General features: G+C 46.3%; 1 protein-coding gene across 1 annotated transcript in view; it reads right to left on the bottom strand.

Annotated features, from left to right (window-relative positions):
- The window catches only part of LOC107113612 (KAT8 regulatory NSL complex subunit 1-like), a 60,538-nt gene that overhangs the window by 35,632 nt on the left and 7,169 nt on the right, over positions 1-17,737 (bottom strand). Inside the window, exons 2-3 of the mRNA XM_015414957.1 lie at positions 17,582-17,734; positions 3,561-3,702 (exon numbers count right to left, since the gene is read on the bottom strand). Of these exons, the coding sequence (XP_015270443.1) occupies positions 3,561-3,702; positions 17,582-17,734 (295 nt within the window). The remainder of the gene's footprint in view (positions 1-3,560; positions 3,703-17,581; positions 17,735-17,737) is intronic.

The raw sequence follows: 17,737 nt of genomic DNA, 5'->3' as shown, positions 1-17,737 counted from the left end.
GACTGAGAACATGTCGACTTGGACGATATCGTATAGGGAATCCGTAGATTGAGGATCCTTTTGAACAATTGACAAACCCAATGCGTGGGCCATTCGTTTGATGAGGTCGGTGTAAGACGACAAGGTATCTGATGGAGATATAGGAAGGTTTTGGAAGACGTCGGTGTTGGGGGAGGAGTTATCCGGCGACGTCGGAGCCTCGGATGGCTCAGTATCGGAGCTCGATTTCGACGGCTCTATTGGTGCAGCCGTCATGACGGCGGATGTTCCCGACCGTTGCAGATGGTCTAGATCGCCTCGGGGAACGAGACCTGTGGGAAGATCGACAGGAGTATCTGTCCCAGTCAGTGTATGGCCCAGCTCAAGTGGATCTTGAGCGTCGATGCCGACGGCCGTCGATGTCGGGAGGCTCTGAGGCGACCGATGCCGATGAGCTGGATGGACAGGGGGAACACTCCGCACCCAACTGGTGACTTACGAGTCCCATTTGGTCGATATCGTACAAGGCTGTCTCCACCTGATGGTCTGGAGAGTCTAGCACAAGTACTGTGGTCTCAGACGCAACCTGGTTCACTGGTATCGATGTCATCGGTGTCAAACCAGTCGGTATCGATGGTGGCGGAAGGGCTGGAGCTGCTGGCACAGAGTCCTTCTTAGCAGGCTTCGCAGCCTTGGCCACCTTCTGCGTCGCCACTGCAGGGTTGGACTTCTTGGCCTTCTTAGCAGGGGTGGACGCTGTGGAAGGAACGTTCGGTACCTTAGGTTTCGGTTTCGACCTCTCGGTATCGGAAACAGACTTAGCCTTCGACGTCGACAGTTTTGATGCCGATGCGTCGGTAGCGGAAGACATGGCGACGGAGGAAGTGACCGGCAGGTCAGCCATCGGTTGAAGCACTTTTTCCAAGAGGAAAACTCTCAAACGTGCCGCTCTGTTCTTCCGAGTTTGGTTTGAAAACCGCACACAATGTTCACAGGAGTATGGATTGTGGGTCTCCCCAAGACAGGAAATACAGTACTTATGGCCGTCTGGAGGAGCCAATTTACTTCCACAAGTACAACAACGATTGAAAAACCCCCACTTCTTCGACTTTTTTGTCTTCTTCTCCATAGACTGAGGAGAAAAAGAAACCAAACGATGGGGGGGGGGGGGCAGAAGCCCGAAGGCCTGAGGCAATTTTACCTCAGACGACGAAAAACAAAAACTCTCCTTTTTTTTTTTTTGAAAACAAGAAGAGAAATAAGAAGTGAAGAAAAACTGAGGCAAAAAACAAGAGCTGATCACTAAAAAGTGACCCAAAAACAGCGATCCGGCCAGACCTCTCGAAGAAAGGTCTGCTCAGCGCAGCGTAAAGGAAAGAACTGGCGAGATGTCCGTGCCTGCCCTTTTGGGCATGCTCACTGGGGCTCCTGAGCATGCTCAGTTGGGCCAGGCACGAAAATCCTTTTAAGAGAGCTTGCTAGGCATCAGCAGATCCAGCGCAGGCGCACTAGATCCCATTGGTGTGAATCACAGAGACCACGAAGAAGATCAACAACTTATGCATTGGTTGGGAATCACAGGGCTGGAGAGGACTTCAAAAAGCCACCCAACCCACTCTCAGAAGGAGAGGGCCAGAAGAAATCCCAGGTATCCCATGGCCTAGACACCCAAACAACTGATAGGAGAGCGACCTCTGCACTACAGGTAAGTTACCCAGTCAGGCCTTCTTTTGAAGAGAAGAAGAAGAAGAGATTGGATTTATACCCCGCCCTTCACTACCCAAAGGTGTCTCAGAGCGGCTTACAAACTCCTTTCCCTTCCCCTCCCCACAACAGACACCCTGTGAGGTGGGTGGGGCTGAGAGAACTCTGACACAAACTGCTCTTTTACAAGGACAGCTGTGCCAGAGCTTGTGACTGACCCAAGGTCACATCAGCAGGTGCAAGTGGAGGAGTGGGGAATCAACCCCGGTTCTCCCAGATTAGAGGCCGCACACTTAACCACTACACCAAACTGGCCAGACCTCTCGAAGAGCTCAGGAAAGAATTACTGATGGTTTGATCTAGAGATGTGAAAGCCAAGGGGGATAGAAACACTGGGGATACTTTAGGGAGAACTTTAGAGGGAAAACTCTGATTTTTTTTTTCTTTTGGAATGAGAAAAATGCTTTTTCAGACAAGGTTTTACTCCCAGTGCATAACATGAAAAATCTGAATACTTTAAAAAATTCCAGTGAAAAATCAGTAAGTACTGGGGTACACGGGGAGATATTATCACACTTTCTGGTTCTTTGGCATTAGTGACATGTGCTAAGGTAATAGCACAGAGTACAGCAATGTATAGCTTTCTCTCTTTGCTTCTGGGTGTATTTGCAATTCTGTTGGCAAAAAACTAAGGCATTTACACTTTTAAATTCCACAAGTATGTTAACACATACAACTTGATATATAATAAGTCATAAATTATATTTTTATAACAACACAGCAAAACATACTGAGGTTTAATGGGAAAGTTAGCATAGCATACATTTAAACTTCTCCCCAAATTTCCACTTTTTCAGGAAACATGGTTTCCCCCCCATGGCTTTAAGATTTCCAGGTATTTTGCATCTCTGATTTGATTGGATAACCACATAAAGGACCCTGGACTCCTTCAAGGAATGTCAGGACTATTTAAAAGGCAATAGAAAGACAAATCAGATTTCTCTTTTCTAACTTCTAAGAGTTATAAGCTTTTCACTCTCTTATTTAACAATGTCTCAGTTGAGATACATTCTCTGTTTCTCTCGCCTTCTGGAATTCACACAAGTATGGAAGCTGCAGTATGTGCAAACTTGGCACACCAAACGCATTCTCAAATAATTTCAAGGATCTACAAACACAAGCATCAGGGAGGAGGAGGAGCCCCTCACTACCCAAGGGAGTCTCAGAGCGGCTTACAAACTCCTTTCCCTTCCCTTCCCCACATTGAACGAAGGAACATGGCTGCCAGCTTTGTTCCAAGAAACGCGACCATCCGCTGTTTTTATTCACTTATTTAAAGGATTACAAATGGCAACAATACAGAAACACAGAAAGCGAAACTGGAAGACTAAAAGAAAGTTCCCCCTGTAAGAATTATGTCCTCCGCGGAAGAAAATGGCGGCCGGGGAAAGAAACCGACAAATTTGTAAGTTTGCGCATCAGGGAGGAGGAGGAGCCCCTCACTACCCAAGGGAGTCTCAGAGCGGCTTACAAACTCCTTTCCCTTCCCTTCCCCACAACAGACACCCTGTGAGGCAGGCGGGGCTGAGAGAGCTCTGACAGAAACTGCTCCTTTTCAAGAACAGCTGTGCAAGAACTACGGCTTGCCCAAGGTCATCCAGCAGGTGCAAGTGGAGGAGTGGGGAATCGAACCCGGTTCTCCCAGATTAGAGTCCGCGCACTTAACCACGACACCAAACTGGCTCTCCCATCAGCTTGCTCTCCCGTCAGAGATAAAACTGTGATCCAAGCTCTCTGGGGAGCCTCTTGGTGTGTCAAAACAGGAGGCGAGAACGTTCGCAAAGATGACTCTTCACAAAAGCATGAAGCTGCCTTACCTTGCTGGCACGGAGCTGCTTGTAAACATCCGTCTGCTGCCTTATGCGGTACTCCAGGTCAGAAACCTGAGCCTGCAGCCACGTCCACCGACAGATGATGGCTGCCCTCTCCATGGCCCACTGGCGTTCTGCTAGATGGCGCCTGAAAACCAATTAATTGCATGGTACAATTACTTTTTTTTCCCGATGAAGCAGAAGATTTTATTGGATATACAGCTTGAAAGCAGGGTGCCCAGCTCAGAGAACTGAACACCCCGAATTGAGTTAATTAGCAGATATATATACTATCCCGGAGAGGTATCGAAAATAAAAAACGCCCTGTCTTGGCCCCCTTTCTGGTGACCAAAACGTACAGTCTTCCAATCCCGTTCGCCTAGAGGAGGTGCCGTAACGCCTCTGTTGAGAGTTCTGGTACAATTACTTTATCGCACTTCAACCTAATGTTTCCACATATTCGAAATGAAAAGCACAGGTGGGAAATAGATCAATGCAAGAGCCACAGATAAAAAGTCAACACTCCTTGGAGGGAACAAGCTCTCCCTTCTCTTAAAACAACCAACCAGCCTGATGAAGAGTTCCAGAGATCTCAAGCTTTGCAGGCTGTTCTGTGTCATTTTGGTTGTAGATCCTAATTAAAGAGGTATTATCCAGCCGGGGGGGGGGGGGGGGATGGATTGGGCCAGTCCAGCCACCTGTTTCCTCTAAATGACTGTGCAGTCTATCACATAGCCAACTAGAGGTGTACTGACTCTGGTGTAGGTGTACTGACTCTAGTCTTCGTTCTGAGACTTGGTGAGAAACGTAGCTGTTGTTGCACCAAGTGGGAGCAATGATCACAATTGCTATTAAGTTCAGTATTCATGCCAATTGAAACATGCCCACAAAATCCAAAACAATAACATTTGACTTCAAAAGTAGGAACAGAAATGGAGGAACTGGCCAGAAGGAAGCTGAAAGGGAGAACTGGCAGAGCGAAGTCTCTCCAGAGTGCTTATAAACTATTTAAAGACAGACTAATTGAGGCCCAGATAGAATGCATTCCTCAAGTCAGAAAAAAGAATCACCAAGTTTAAAAGGATGCCAGCGTGGTTTAATGACCCAGTCCAAGAAGGCTTCTAAAGACTTCTTTTAATGAATAGACAATTTCCTCCATGTGATGTGAAAAGAAAGGACGACCAGTTCTGGCAAAACAAACATAAGACTTGACCTTAAAGTGAGCAAAAACAGAATTTGAGGCGTGGATTGCTAAAACATTAAGAAATAAACATTTCTTCAAAACTACCAGAGGCAGAAGCCACTTAAGACAGGCAACTTGGCTTTTGGATGACAAAATAAATGAAAGAATTGCTTAAAGGAAGGTGGGTAGATGGCAGAGAAGCTGTATTAATTCTTTGCATCTCTTTTAACTGTGGAAAATATGGGGCACATACTGTTGCTGGAGCCAGTGTTCACAAACGGTGTGTGAAGAACGCAGTCAAACTGAAGTGACAAGAGACTAAGTTATAGGACAACTAAGACTAGGGATGGGCATGGTCCTGAAAAATGGCAGTCCGTTGAGATTCGTAGGTTCGTGGGGATTATGGACCCCTGGACAACAGACCTCCACATTTAACGGACCGGGTTGTGGTCCATGACGCGTGGCTTTCCCTTTAAATGGCTTTTGCAAGCCCTGCTGACATGGACCTTCCAAACCTCTCGGGAGGGTCATGGAAGGTCCATGTCTGCACGATGGCAAGGACTGGGCTCACAGAACATGAACTGGGCCCTGGTCTGTGAAAAATTAGGTTCGTGGTCCGGTAAATAAATAAAATCCCTAAGAGTCCAGATCCAAATGGCATATCGAAGGGATTCTTAAGAAGCATGAAATGTGACATGGTTTGTTTTCTAACAAGTTGTCAATAAAATCAGCTTCTGTGCCAAAGGACAGGAAAGTAGCAAAATCACACTGATTATTGAAAAGGGGCCCAGAAGGGATCCAAGGAGTTTCACACCAGTTTGCCTAACACCAACCTACTGGATTTCATTTAGGAGGTTAACTCGATTGTGAATAAAGGCGATCCAGCAGACACAGTATAGCTGGGCATCCCAAAAAGGGTTTTAACAAGGTTCCTCACCAGGCCTTTGATTAGGGAGCCACATCCATCTACCTGAGGCCCTGGCCCCAATATTAACATTACATCAACACTAACATCAATATTACACCAACTTGAATAGCCTGTGCTCCGCCGATACGACCCAGACCATGTTGCCAGATGACTGTTGGATGCCCGCCATCGTTATATTGCGCTAGCACTTTATGTATTGTTTCAGACCTATTTTATTGCAATAATTTAATTGTTTTACCTTGTTATGATACTATGTAAGCTGCCCTGAGCCTGCTCCGGCAGGGAGGGCGGGATATAAATTATTAATTAATTAAATAAATAACAGTTGTTTAAACTCCTGCTTTCTGCTCTGTCCACAAGCCACCATGAACTGCTTCAGAAGTTCATGGAAGTTCGTGACGGTAGACCTGTCATGAACTTTGTTTCACAAGCCAAAAACAAGGCAAAATCCATGACGAATTTTGGTTCACGGTTCAGTTCATGCCCATCCCTACACAGGAACCACAGTAGGAATAAACAGACAGTTCTCTCAATGGACGTGTTTACTAAGATGGAGTAAAGAACAAAGAAACACATGAATTCAGAACAATAAATACAGGAAATAAGATACTTGCACAGCTTACTCAGACGTAAGCCCCACTCAGTTCAGTGAAGCTCACTCGTAAGTGTGCACAGCACTATAACATATGGAGATATACTAACATCTAAATCTACTGCCATCCCTTCATTACATTATGGGAATACTTTCTAGTGTTGGACTAGATGGGCCACTGGCCTGATCCAAAACTGGCTTCTCTCATGTTCTTATTCACTGCCACAGGAGGTGGTGGCAGCTAAAAGCATGGACGGCTTCAAAAGGGAATTAGATAAACATATGGAGCAGAGGTCCATCCGTGGCTATTAGCCACAAGGTATAGATAGGGACTCCGGAGCAAGTGATGCTCTGTATTTTTGGTGCTGGGGGGGGGCGGCAACAGTGGGAGGGCTTCTGGTGTCCTGGCCCCACTGCTGGACCTCCTGATATCACCTGGTATTTCTGGCCACTGTGTGACAGAGTGTTGGACTGGATGGGCCACTGGCCTGATCCAAAACTGGCTTCTCTCATGTTCTTATGTGCCCAAAAAGTGGCTCTGGCAAGAGCAGAGCTGGGGACACCATCAGCCTCTGTACTTCCAAGAAGACAGCAAGAAGAACACATGCCCTCAAAGCAGTGTCTCGTCCTGCAAATTGCTATCCAAAGATGGCAAGCAGGAGATACTACAGATTCTGGACCTTGGAGAATACTGATCAGGGCCTGCACCATTATCCTGAACCTTTAAATCAGCCTGTGCTAGAGACCTGAAGCACGGTTAGGACACCACAGTAACAGTAATTGTGCCTGGACATAAAACAACCATCTAACCCCTGTCTCCAAGAAAACTGATCCAGGTAGTCAGCTGTGTTGGTCTGAAGCAGTAGAACCAATTTAAGGTCCAGTCAGGCACCTTTAAGACCAACAAAGGTTTGTTCAAGGTATGAGCTTTCATGTGCAAGGCACACTTCTCCAAATTTCGAAATGTATTTGAAAAAGTGCACGTGCACACAAAGGCTCATACCTTAAATAAACCTTTTTTGGTCTTAAAGGTACCACTGGACTCTAAATTTGTCCCGGAAAACTATTAGCAGCCTTTCTTTAACATGCCCTGCATATAGCCATTTTACTTCAAACCTTAGGTTTCTAGCCACTTAAAATTAGTCAAAATTAGAAAACAACAACAACGAAAGAGAAGTATATTAAAAGACAAGATGAACTCAAGCAGGACAGAAGTTTCTCACACTGGGGTCTGGATCCTTCTGGGGGGTCCACAAGAGAGCCAGTTTGGTGTCGTGGTTAAGTGTGTGGACTCTAATCTGGGAGAACTGGGTTTGATTCCCCACTCCTCCACTTGCACCTGGCTGGGTGACCTTGGGTCAGTCACAAGCTCTGCCACAGCTGTTCCTGAAAGAGCAGTTTGTGTCAGAGTTCTCTCAGCCCCACCCACCTCACAAGGTGAATGTTGTGGGGAGGGGAAGGGAAAGGAGTTTGTAAGCCGCTCTGAGACTCCAAGTGAAGGGCGGGGTATAAATCCAATCTCAATCTCTCTCTCACAAGGACCATGGTGGGTCCAGGGGGGCAGCAAGGGCAAGAGACCTTTTCACATCCATCCGTTTAATATGAAGACTGAGCTCAGTCTTCTAGGAATGGGTGCAGGGACTCTATCCCAAGGTAAATGGATGGAATTAAAGGCTTCCTTCCTGTTTTGAAGGTTTGGTACTCACAGAGCTGCTCTTGCCTGCAAACATCTAGGTTCCAAGTAACAGCCAGAAGATGCACCACTTGGTCACTGGGGACCAACAGCTCAGCTGCAGGAACTTTGATTGGTTGAATGGCACCAAGGAAGTCCAGTTCTAATGGAGTCATTATACTGATAACACTTAACTTTTTCCACTCTAGTTTCCAATGAAAAGCATTTCAGGAGAGACAGAAAATGCCACCTGCGTCCATAGATAATAAAGCAGCTGCTTTCCACTTGACACCGCAAAGTCCAAGTTTTGTGTAATGTTGATATTCTAGTCCTACAAGCAACTCAAAAGATGCTCTAGGCTTCTTCTCACACTTGTTCAGCTATCTAGAGGTTATTAACCCATAAGGGAGTTTCTTCCTGCTTTCACTACAAAGCTCCTTTCAACCAAGGGGTTAGATTTATCAGGGCTTTTTGAGGTCAGGGCTTTTTGAGCCGTGACACCATAGAGTCATCTACCTCTGAGACCTGAACTTGTATGGCCATGTACCAACGTTTTCCTTAAAATTGCTTTTAAAGCATATTTATTTTATTTATTTATTTTATTAAATTTATACCCCGCCCTGCCTGCAAACAGGCTCAGGGCGGCTTACATTGGTCGGTCCACAGTGACCATTAAATCTACATAAAATCCTCTTAAAATCATAAAATTATAAAGTACTGGATACATGTCATTAATTAGTTAAGATGGCGTACTAAAGTGCATACAGCGCACAGCATTTCAGCTCAGTAATCTTCCTAGGTCGCGCGGCGGCACAGGCCAGATGTTAACATTAAGGGCCAGGATCTATACTACGATTGTTGTTGGTGGTATGGTAGTAAGGCGGCTCCTTAGTTGAAGGCCTGGTGGAAGAGCTCCTTTTTTCAGTCCCTGCGGAACTGTAAAAGGGCCTTGATCTCCTCCAGGAGCTCGTTCCACCAGTATAGAGCCACCACTGAGAAGGCCCTGGCCCTGGTAGCAGCAAGCCTGGCATCCTTTGGGCCTGGGAGGGTCAATAGCTTTTGCTCTCAGGGGTATATATGGGGAAAGGCGATCCCTCAGGTATGTCAGACCCTGGCCATATAGGGCTTTAAAGGTAAGCACCAGCACCTTGAAGTGAATTCGGTATGCTATTGGCAGCCAGTGCAATGCCTTCAGGGCAGGCCGGATGTGCTCCCATCTGGGAAGGCCCATCAGGAACCTGGCCGTGGCATTCTGCACTAGCTGCAGCTTCCTAATTTGCGACAAGGGCAGCCCCATGTAGAGAGTGTTACAGTAGTCTAGTCTCGAGGTGAACATCACATGGATCACTGTTGCCAGGTCACCGCGGTCACTTCTAGTCCTACAAGCAACTCAAAGATGTTCTAGGCCTCTTCTCACACTTGTTCAGCTATCTAGAAGTTGTGTCTCACTATACTGTTCTGAGGCACTTTAAGTTGTCCAGCTGTGGCAAGTGAACTAGCAAAGGGTGCATGTGAAAACTTTTAAATGGGGGCCCTTTGGGCTGCTAATTTTAAGAATCACAGCAACAGGCAATTTATGCAGTAATTCTGTTTCTCCCCTTTTCCACCAAATATTGTTTTCCCTGCCCAAATATTTAATTGCCACAAATGTTTATATATGTCAGTCCTTGGTGAACTCTAACATTAAACACAGATTAAAACAAACAGACTTTTTAACTTCTTATTATGACTCACTCACTGGTAAAACAAAGGGGCTTTACTGGTTTCCATTAGGAGAGACCAAATTAAAGTTGTGACATTTTCCAAACAAGTAAGCACACCCCAAAAGAAAGCAAGTCAAAAATGTAACTTGAAATGTCTCTACTACTTAGCTTTGGAAAACAAACCGAGTATTCTAGTAAAGCTGTATCCACACGATAATACCCCAGCTATTCTTTTGCTCCTGTGCTCCTTAGTACACATTATTGGCTTTCTGGTTCCTCCTATTGCCTTATCTTATCAGCATTCCCCCTCATATCCGTAGATAGTAGGTTCCTGCAGGGCAACAGGGCTCTTTGTCCTGATACTTAGACAAGGTTTCCTTGCAGGGGACTTTAAAAAGATCGACTGGTACCACACAATACTGAACCTTGCAAAAGCCATTCCACCACCAAAACTACACACATCTCAGATTCCTACCCTTCTCTTTGGTGCTCAAGACAGCATATGCAGTATTGCCCACCGAAGAACATACAAGAAAGAAAGCAACCAGCTACAACACAAATTTCCCTGAAAGGTCCAGCAAAGCACCAAGATGAGGGGTCAAACACCTCATCTGCATGCAGAAGGTCCTAAATTCAATCCTTGGCATCTCTAGGTTAATACACGAGGTAGCAGATCGAGTCACATGTAAGATCTCCATTTCAGACCCCCATCATCCAAAGAAGAAATTAAAGGGCTAAATGAACCAATCATCTGATTTAATTAGAGAGCAGCGTCCTGTATTTGCGAGAGCCACCAGACAAACACCCAACTAGAACAGATAAAAGGAAGTACTTCTTCACCCAAAGAGTAATTAACACATGGAATTCACTGCCACAGGAGGTGGTGGCAGCTACAAGCATGGACGGCTTCAAAAGGGAATTAGATAAGCATATGGAGCAGAGGTCCATCGCTGGTTCTTAACCACAAGGTATAGATAGGGACTCCGGGGCAAGTGATGGTCTGAATTTTTGGTGCTTGGAGGGGGGGGCAACAGTGGGAGGGCTCCTAGTGTCCTGGCCCCACTGCTGGACCTCCTGATATCACCTGGTATTTTTGGCCACTGTGTGACACAGAGTGTTGGACTGGATGGGCCGTTGGCCTGATCCAACATTGGCATCTCTTATGTTCTTAGATTCCTACTGATGACAAAGGCTTCACTGCACTTCAACTGCCGACTACTGCCAGCCTCTGCTGACTCATCCCTCTCTCTTCCTCCAAATTCCTCAATATCCTCAAGTAACAAGATGTTTCCAGAAGTTCACTAAGAACATAAGAGAAGCCAATGTTGGATCGGGCCAATGGGCCATCAGAAGGTCCACCAGTGGGGCCAAGACACTAGAAGCCCTCCCAGAGAAATTAATTTTACCTGTACTAAACTACATGCAGTTATTTCATTTACGTATGAAGTGGAAGGTTCTACAGTGGAAATAGTCCAACCTAAGTAATATAAAATGAGAAGGGAGCACTCACTGGAGAAGACCCTGATGCTGGGAAAGTTTGAAGGTCAAAGAAGACGGGGACGGCAAAGGATGAGATGGTTAGACAGTGTCATAAATGCAACAAACATGAAATTGAGCAAACTTCAGAGGACGGCGGAAAACAGGAGGGCCTGGCGAGATCTTGTCCATGGGATCGTGAAGAGTCGGACTCGACTGTGCGACTGAACAACAACAAAGTAATATAAAGCGCCCTGCAAGAATCTGAAGTTGCGAAAGTCCACCGAGTCCTTTGGATTTCATGTTTCTAGTCTAACCTTCAATCATTCTAATTGTACATGTCCTACATCTAAGGAAGTACTTAAACAATTATTTTATATTCAGCAAATTACTATATGGAAAATACTGTAAACTGCCAAGAACTATCAAAAGCCAAAGGTTTTGCCTAATCATCTACTAGAGGCTGCAAAGAACTTAGTTGCCAACTTCAGGTGGACAGTCCACTATACATTTTAAGAAATACAGTTTCAGATCAGAAACAAGAAAATTATCTTCCTGCACTGGAGTGATTATTGACTCTTCCCTCACCTCATAAGAAAAGAAGAACACACTTCCTTTAGTAAAGTAAACTTTGGGAAGCATCAAATATCAAAGCAGTAATCAGACTGCAAATCTTTTTCAAGTTACTCCCCTGTGTAACATGGATTATTTGTTCAAGACCCATTATTTTTAAAACACCTAATATTAGGACCTGTAACTAGGCAGATCAAGAAAGCATCATTGCTAGCTCCAGATTTAACACATGCTGCACTGTAAGGAAGTTAACAGCCGCGTGCCCAGCTGACTGCCATTCCTGTGCAGGAGCCCGAGGGGTATCAATGAGAAATTCTGGGCTGTTCTGCCACTAAGCGACAAACAGCTCTCTGTCTGCACACCAGATTGAGTCATTCAGCAAAAACAGAGCAACCGCAACCAATGCTCCCTCTAAGTTGTGGAGTCTTGTGAGCAAAACATCTACTTTGTGAGCTACTGGCATTTAAGTTGTGAGCATGTGATTGGCTACTGCATAAATTAGTTTGCTCTGGAGCCATCCTTCCTGAGCTAAGACAAAAATCTGTGAGCTGGAGGCTACAAAACTGTGAGCTGGTTCACACTAACTCAGCTCAGAGAGAACACTGACTGCAACTGTGCAGTATACTAGACAGCAAACAGGAGGTTTAGCCATAAGCAGCTTTAAAAGAAAGCTGCAAAAGCAGCACACACCTCATTTGACAACTGTCTTTTAGAAAAGACCAGACTAAATTAGCTGTAGATAAGCATATCTACTCACTGCAGAATTTAAGACAGCAACAACACACTTGTTTCTTTAATCATTACAGATTCCTCGAAAGAAGTTAAGCTGTGCTGGTAAAACTGTTCCAATGCCACCCAAGCCTCACATATGCAAATAAAATAATCTGCCCCCCTACACAATATCAGCTGCTAGTACACTCCAGGTTCTAATTAGTGGGCCAAATGCAAGACCTTTCTAGCTCTGTGACCTGTCCATACATTGTTAAGAAACTGAGACAGTGGAATCAAGGCATTAAGTGGGAAGCATTATCTCCTCTTCCAGAAAAGGAAGTAACAAATGTCCTTCTTCTCCTTTAATACACACACACATTACACTGTAATACATTACACTGTGGCTATATACAAGTAAACTGCTGTGATCTGTGACATCACAGTAAGTTTTGTTGAAAAAAGGCTGCTTTAATGTTGATCGCAGCAAAAATATGAATAGCACAATTATGGAAAACAGAAGAGATTTTCTAAACTATGGGACATCATAGTAATGGATAAGTTAACATCTCAGCTGCTAAACGCAGAAAACCCTTCCAAAAAAATCCTGCTTTGTGGAAAAACAGTTTGTGGTTTTTACTTATGTTACGATGGTTGAAAATGATGTTAGTGCCTTACCTGCTAGATATGTAGATGTTATGTTTTATTAATTTGTTCACAGAATGTTGTGTGTGTTAGTTGCTGTAGATTTTCCGGGCTGTATGGCCGTGGTCTTGGCATTGTAGATTTGCCATTGTAGGTCCTACAATGCCAAAACCACGGACATACAGCCCGGAAAATCCACAACAACTAATGAACTCTGGCCGTGAAAGCCTTTGACAACAGGGAATTTCAGACAGGCGATATCTCCCGGTAGGGAACCGGTTCTCAAACGGGTTCTGGTCTGTCATTTCAGACAGACCCCGTTGGAGACCCGGTTCCCTACCGGAATGTAACTGCCATTTCATACACAAAAGCTTCTGTCCCGTTTAGGAACCGGGACTGAAGCATTTACCTGTCAACCGCTTCCGAGTAGTCTTCAGTTCCCTCTCCCGGTTCTGTTACGCTTTTTTCCCGCCGTTTTTCGCCCGCGCGGGCTTTTTTCTTCTTCTTCTTGAACGTTCGATTAATAGTGTTATATTGCTATAACGCTATACCGGAACTTAACACTCCAATGGGATTGCTATTGCGATCGTTTGGAGTTTCGGTATAGCGTTATATCACTATAACGCTATAAATCGAACTTTTTTTAAAAAAAAATCAATCATCCGTGCGGGAAGAAAACGGCAGGAAAACAAAGCGATGCAAGTCTGAAATGCCAAACCGCTTCTGTTCCGGCTCATTTCCGGTAGGGGCAAGTCATGTGTGAAATGGCAGCCCTGTACCGGTTCACTTCAAAACAGAAGATTACCGGCTTGAAACCGGGTGAAACTGGGTAATATGAAATTCCCCAACATGTTGTTATATGTGTGTTTGTTGTTATACACAACTCTGGCCCCAGTCACACGGCAAAGTTGCCGCGGGAGAGGCACGGATGGTGGGCGGATTATCCGGGAGCGATCACACCCCAACATCTGGGAAGTGGAGCGCACCCGTGGCTTACCGCCAACAATGCGCTTTAAAAAACTAGTACCTCCAAGGTACTAGTAAACGTTTGCTACGGGCTGCCTCCAGACGCCAGTGGTGTGATCGCGCCGGTGCACAGCATTCCCCTCCGGTCCCTCGTTTACCCGCCGGCACCGAGGGGAGGACTCGTGGTGTGCCGCTGGCACGTCTGATCACGTAATCACGGATCAAACTGCACCAGGGCAATTAGCCACGCCTCCCCACCGCGATATCCGGCCCGTGTGACCGGGGCCTTTGTATACTATCTGAAATCTGTACAACACCTTTACAGTTTGTTCCTATATATCTGTTGCAATTTTGTAAAGTTTAAAATAAAAAAAAAAAACCAAAGTTGTTGTGCTTTTTTAAAGTAAGGCTGCTTTCTAAATACTGATAACCAGACCTGCCCTGCACAGGGGCTCGACAACCAAAATGTAAAACATTTGGAAGCAATTCAGTTCATTGCTGTTTGGTGTCCTTTGTGAGAAAACAGAGAGATCTAGAATCAAATACAGGCAGTTAAGGGCTCAGGATGCAACCTGTCGGCACTAGCAGTCATTACAGTTGGGTTTTCTCTAAAAGTTTACATGAACAATACTCTTGGGCTAACAACTCCAGTTGCTTGACTTATTTTAAAAAAATCAAGGAGTAAATTTCAGACTGCAATGGACTTAAATGGGAGGAAAACCCTTAGTAAGATATGAATTCTTCATGCCTCTCAATCCAAGATAAAATTGAGATGGAGTCCCGTGAATATGCAGGAACAAGACAGTAAGGAATTATCCCTATAATATCCTGAGATTCCTGCTCCCTACAGGAAGAGAATGTCAATTCTGGATAATAACTTGAGTCAATGATTTCTATTATCCCAGTTTGTGTCACCTAGTCCTCAGTGAACTGCATGACACATTATTTTTCAAGCAGACTCTACTCCACAAGGAATGCAACAAGCCGGATTTGAACCGATTCATTTGTGACCACAATAGTATGAGAACCACTCCGCCATAGCTGAATCCCTCACGACTTTGGTACATCTGTAGGATACAACTAATGCGGTAAGGCTCCATAGCAATGTTGCACCTCCTCCCCAGGAGTAAAAAATGGCTATGGAAAGAACCCACAGCAGTTGCAGTCACAAAAGAGTGACAGGAGGAATGGGCCCTGACATAAAGTACTTCTTACCTACCCTGAGGATAAGGAAGCTGTCCTGAAGACAAAGTGATCCAGGAGATAACACTGGTTTCGGGAAGTCTGTGTTCAACTCCCACCTCAACTGGGTGGATCCAGATCACTGTTACCTATTAATCTTTTTACTTAAGAACGAAATAGAGACCCAGCTGTACAAGGAAAGGCTGAGGGACATGGGAACGTTCAGTCTGGAGGAGGGGAAGTTGAGGGAAGGGGGACGTGATTGCTCGTTAAGTATTTGAAAGGCTGTCACTTAGAGGTGGTCAGGGAGTGGCTCCGGTTTGCAGCAGAGGATAGGACTTGCAATAATGGGTTTAAAGGGCAAAAAGGTACCAGCTGGATATTAGGGAAAAAATTACAATAAGAGCAGCTCAACAGCACAATGGTGCTGAGCTCCATCTCCCTGGCAGTCTTCAAGTAGCAACACTCATCAGAGATACTTTAGACTGATCCTGCACTGAGCAGGGAGTTGGACTAGATGGCCTGTTTAGCCCATTCCAACTCTATGATAGGGAGGGTCTCCATTGTGTCTGCACCCACAGGGACACGTGCTCATCCAAAGCATCTGGTGATGACCCAACAAGCTTTAGGATATTTCCGCAATGAAGCAAAAATATGGAGATGAGGGAACATTGTAGGGTGGCAGCGGCAACGCCAATCTCAGGTATACTTTTACTCCTTCCCCGGAGTAGGTTTCCCATCCTCAATTTAGCCGCCCAACATCCCTCTCAAACAAAACAGGCCAGGCCAGGACAAAACAACTGGCCCAGCGTCCATTATCGTTCTTCCTCCCTCCCTCCAGAGAACAACACATGGCAGCCCACGTAGCTCTCCCTTCCCAATCTTAATGCTCACACCAGCTGCGATCACACACACTAAAGAATCCACTTCCAGTGCACTTTCCAACTGGATTTTGCCAGTTCACAGAGTAAAATCCAGTTGGAAAGTGCACTCAAGGTGGATTATTTAGTGTGTGATTGCAGCCACCGACTCTGTGAGGTAGGCTTGGCAGCAGAAAAAAAGAGTTCCCGGCTGCTGCTGAGTCCAGAGTTCCCTCTAAGCTGAGTTTAGTGTGAGCTAGCTCACAGTTTTTTAGCCTCCAACTCACACATTCTTGTCTCAGCTCAGGAAAGACGGCCCCAGAGAAAACTGATTTCTGCAGTAGCCGAATCGCTCACTGACAACTTCAAGGCTGGTAGCACAAAAAGTAGGATTTTTGCTCACAAGACTCCATAGCTTAAGAGGGAGCATTGCTCCCCAGGGCAAACCACCTCTGTTCATCTCCAGCTGTGACAACCACGTAACTGGGATCCCAGCCAGTGTTCCCTCTAAGCTGAGTTAGTGTGAGCTAGCTCACAGGTTTTTAGCCTCCGGCTCACACATTTTCCTCTTAGCTCAGGGAGGAGGGCTCCAGAGCAAAGTAATTTATGCAGCAACCAAACCGCTTGCTCCAAACTTCAATGCCATGAGCTCACAAAGCAGGATACTTGCTCACAAGACTCCGCAGTTTAGAGGGAGCGTCGCAGCCAGTGTTCCCTCTAAGTTGAGTCAGCGTGAGCTAGGTGAGACTTTTTTAGCCTCCGGCTCACATGTTTCTGTCTCAGCTCAGGAAGGAGGGCTCCCGAGCAAAGTAATTTATGCAGCAACCCAATCGCTCGCTCACAACTTTCACGCCAGTAAGCTCACAAAGCAGCATCTTTGCTCACAAGGCACCCGCAGCTTAGAGGGAGCCTTGCTCCTGGCCAGTGTTCCCTCTAAGCTGAGTTAGTGTGAGCTAGCTCACAGTTTTTCAGCCTCTGGGCCACACATTTCTGTCTCAGCTCAGGAAGGAGGGCTCCAGAGCAAACTGATTTATGCAGCAGCCTAATTGCTCGCTCACAACTTTAATGCCGGTAACTCACAAAGGAGAATTTTTGTTCAAAGGACTCCACAGCTTAGAGGGAGCGTTGCAGCCAGTGTTCCCTCGAAGCTGAGGCAGTGTGAGCTAGGTCAGAGTTCTTTAGCCTCCGGCTCACACATTTTCGTCTCCGCTCAGGAAGGATGGGGCTCCAGAGCAAACTGATTTAGGCAGCAGCCCAATGGCTCGCTCACAACTTTAATGCCAGGAGCTCACAGAGTGGAATTTTTGCTCACGGAGACCCCCGCAGCTTAGAGGGAAGCCTTGCTCCTGGCCCCAAGACCCGTGACGGAGCGGGGGGATCCGACACCCCGGCCACTGCCTACCCCCACACACTCCCATCCGGAAAGCGGGGAGGGGGGGCGGCAGAGTGGCCTACCTGGCAGGGGCGGTGCCCTCCTTCTCCTCCTCCTCCAACCCCGCGCGCGCGTCTCGGGCCGGGCTCGCTCGCTCGCTCACTCACCCCAGGGCGGCGGCGGGGGCGCGCGGCGGGGGCGCTGTCGTCCTCGGCGCCTGCTCGTCCTCGGCGGGGCTCTCGCTGTCGGAGGAGGCGCGGGCCGAGGAGGCGTCGGCCGAGGAGGAGGCGGAGGCGTCGCCGCCGCTGCTGCTGCTGCTGCTG

Source organism: Gekko japonicus, unplaced genomic scaffold (genome assembly GCF_001447785.1).
Source record: "Gekko japonicus isolate JY-2015 unplaced genomic scaffold, Gekko_japonicus_V1.1 scaffold3738, whole genome shotgun sequence".
In the NCBI taxonomy this organism is placed as follows: Eukaryota; Metazoa; Chordata; class Lepidosauria; order Squamata; family Gekkonidae; genus Gekko; species Gekko japonicus.
Note: the sequence above shows the minus strand (reverse complement) of the source record. Positions and strands in the feature narration are given on the sequence as shown.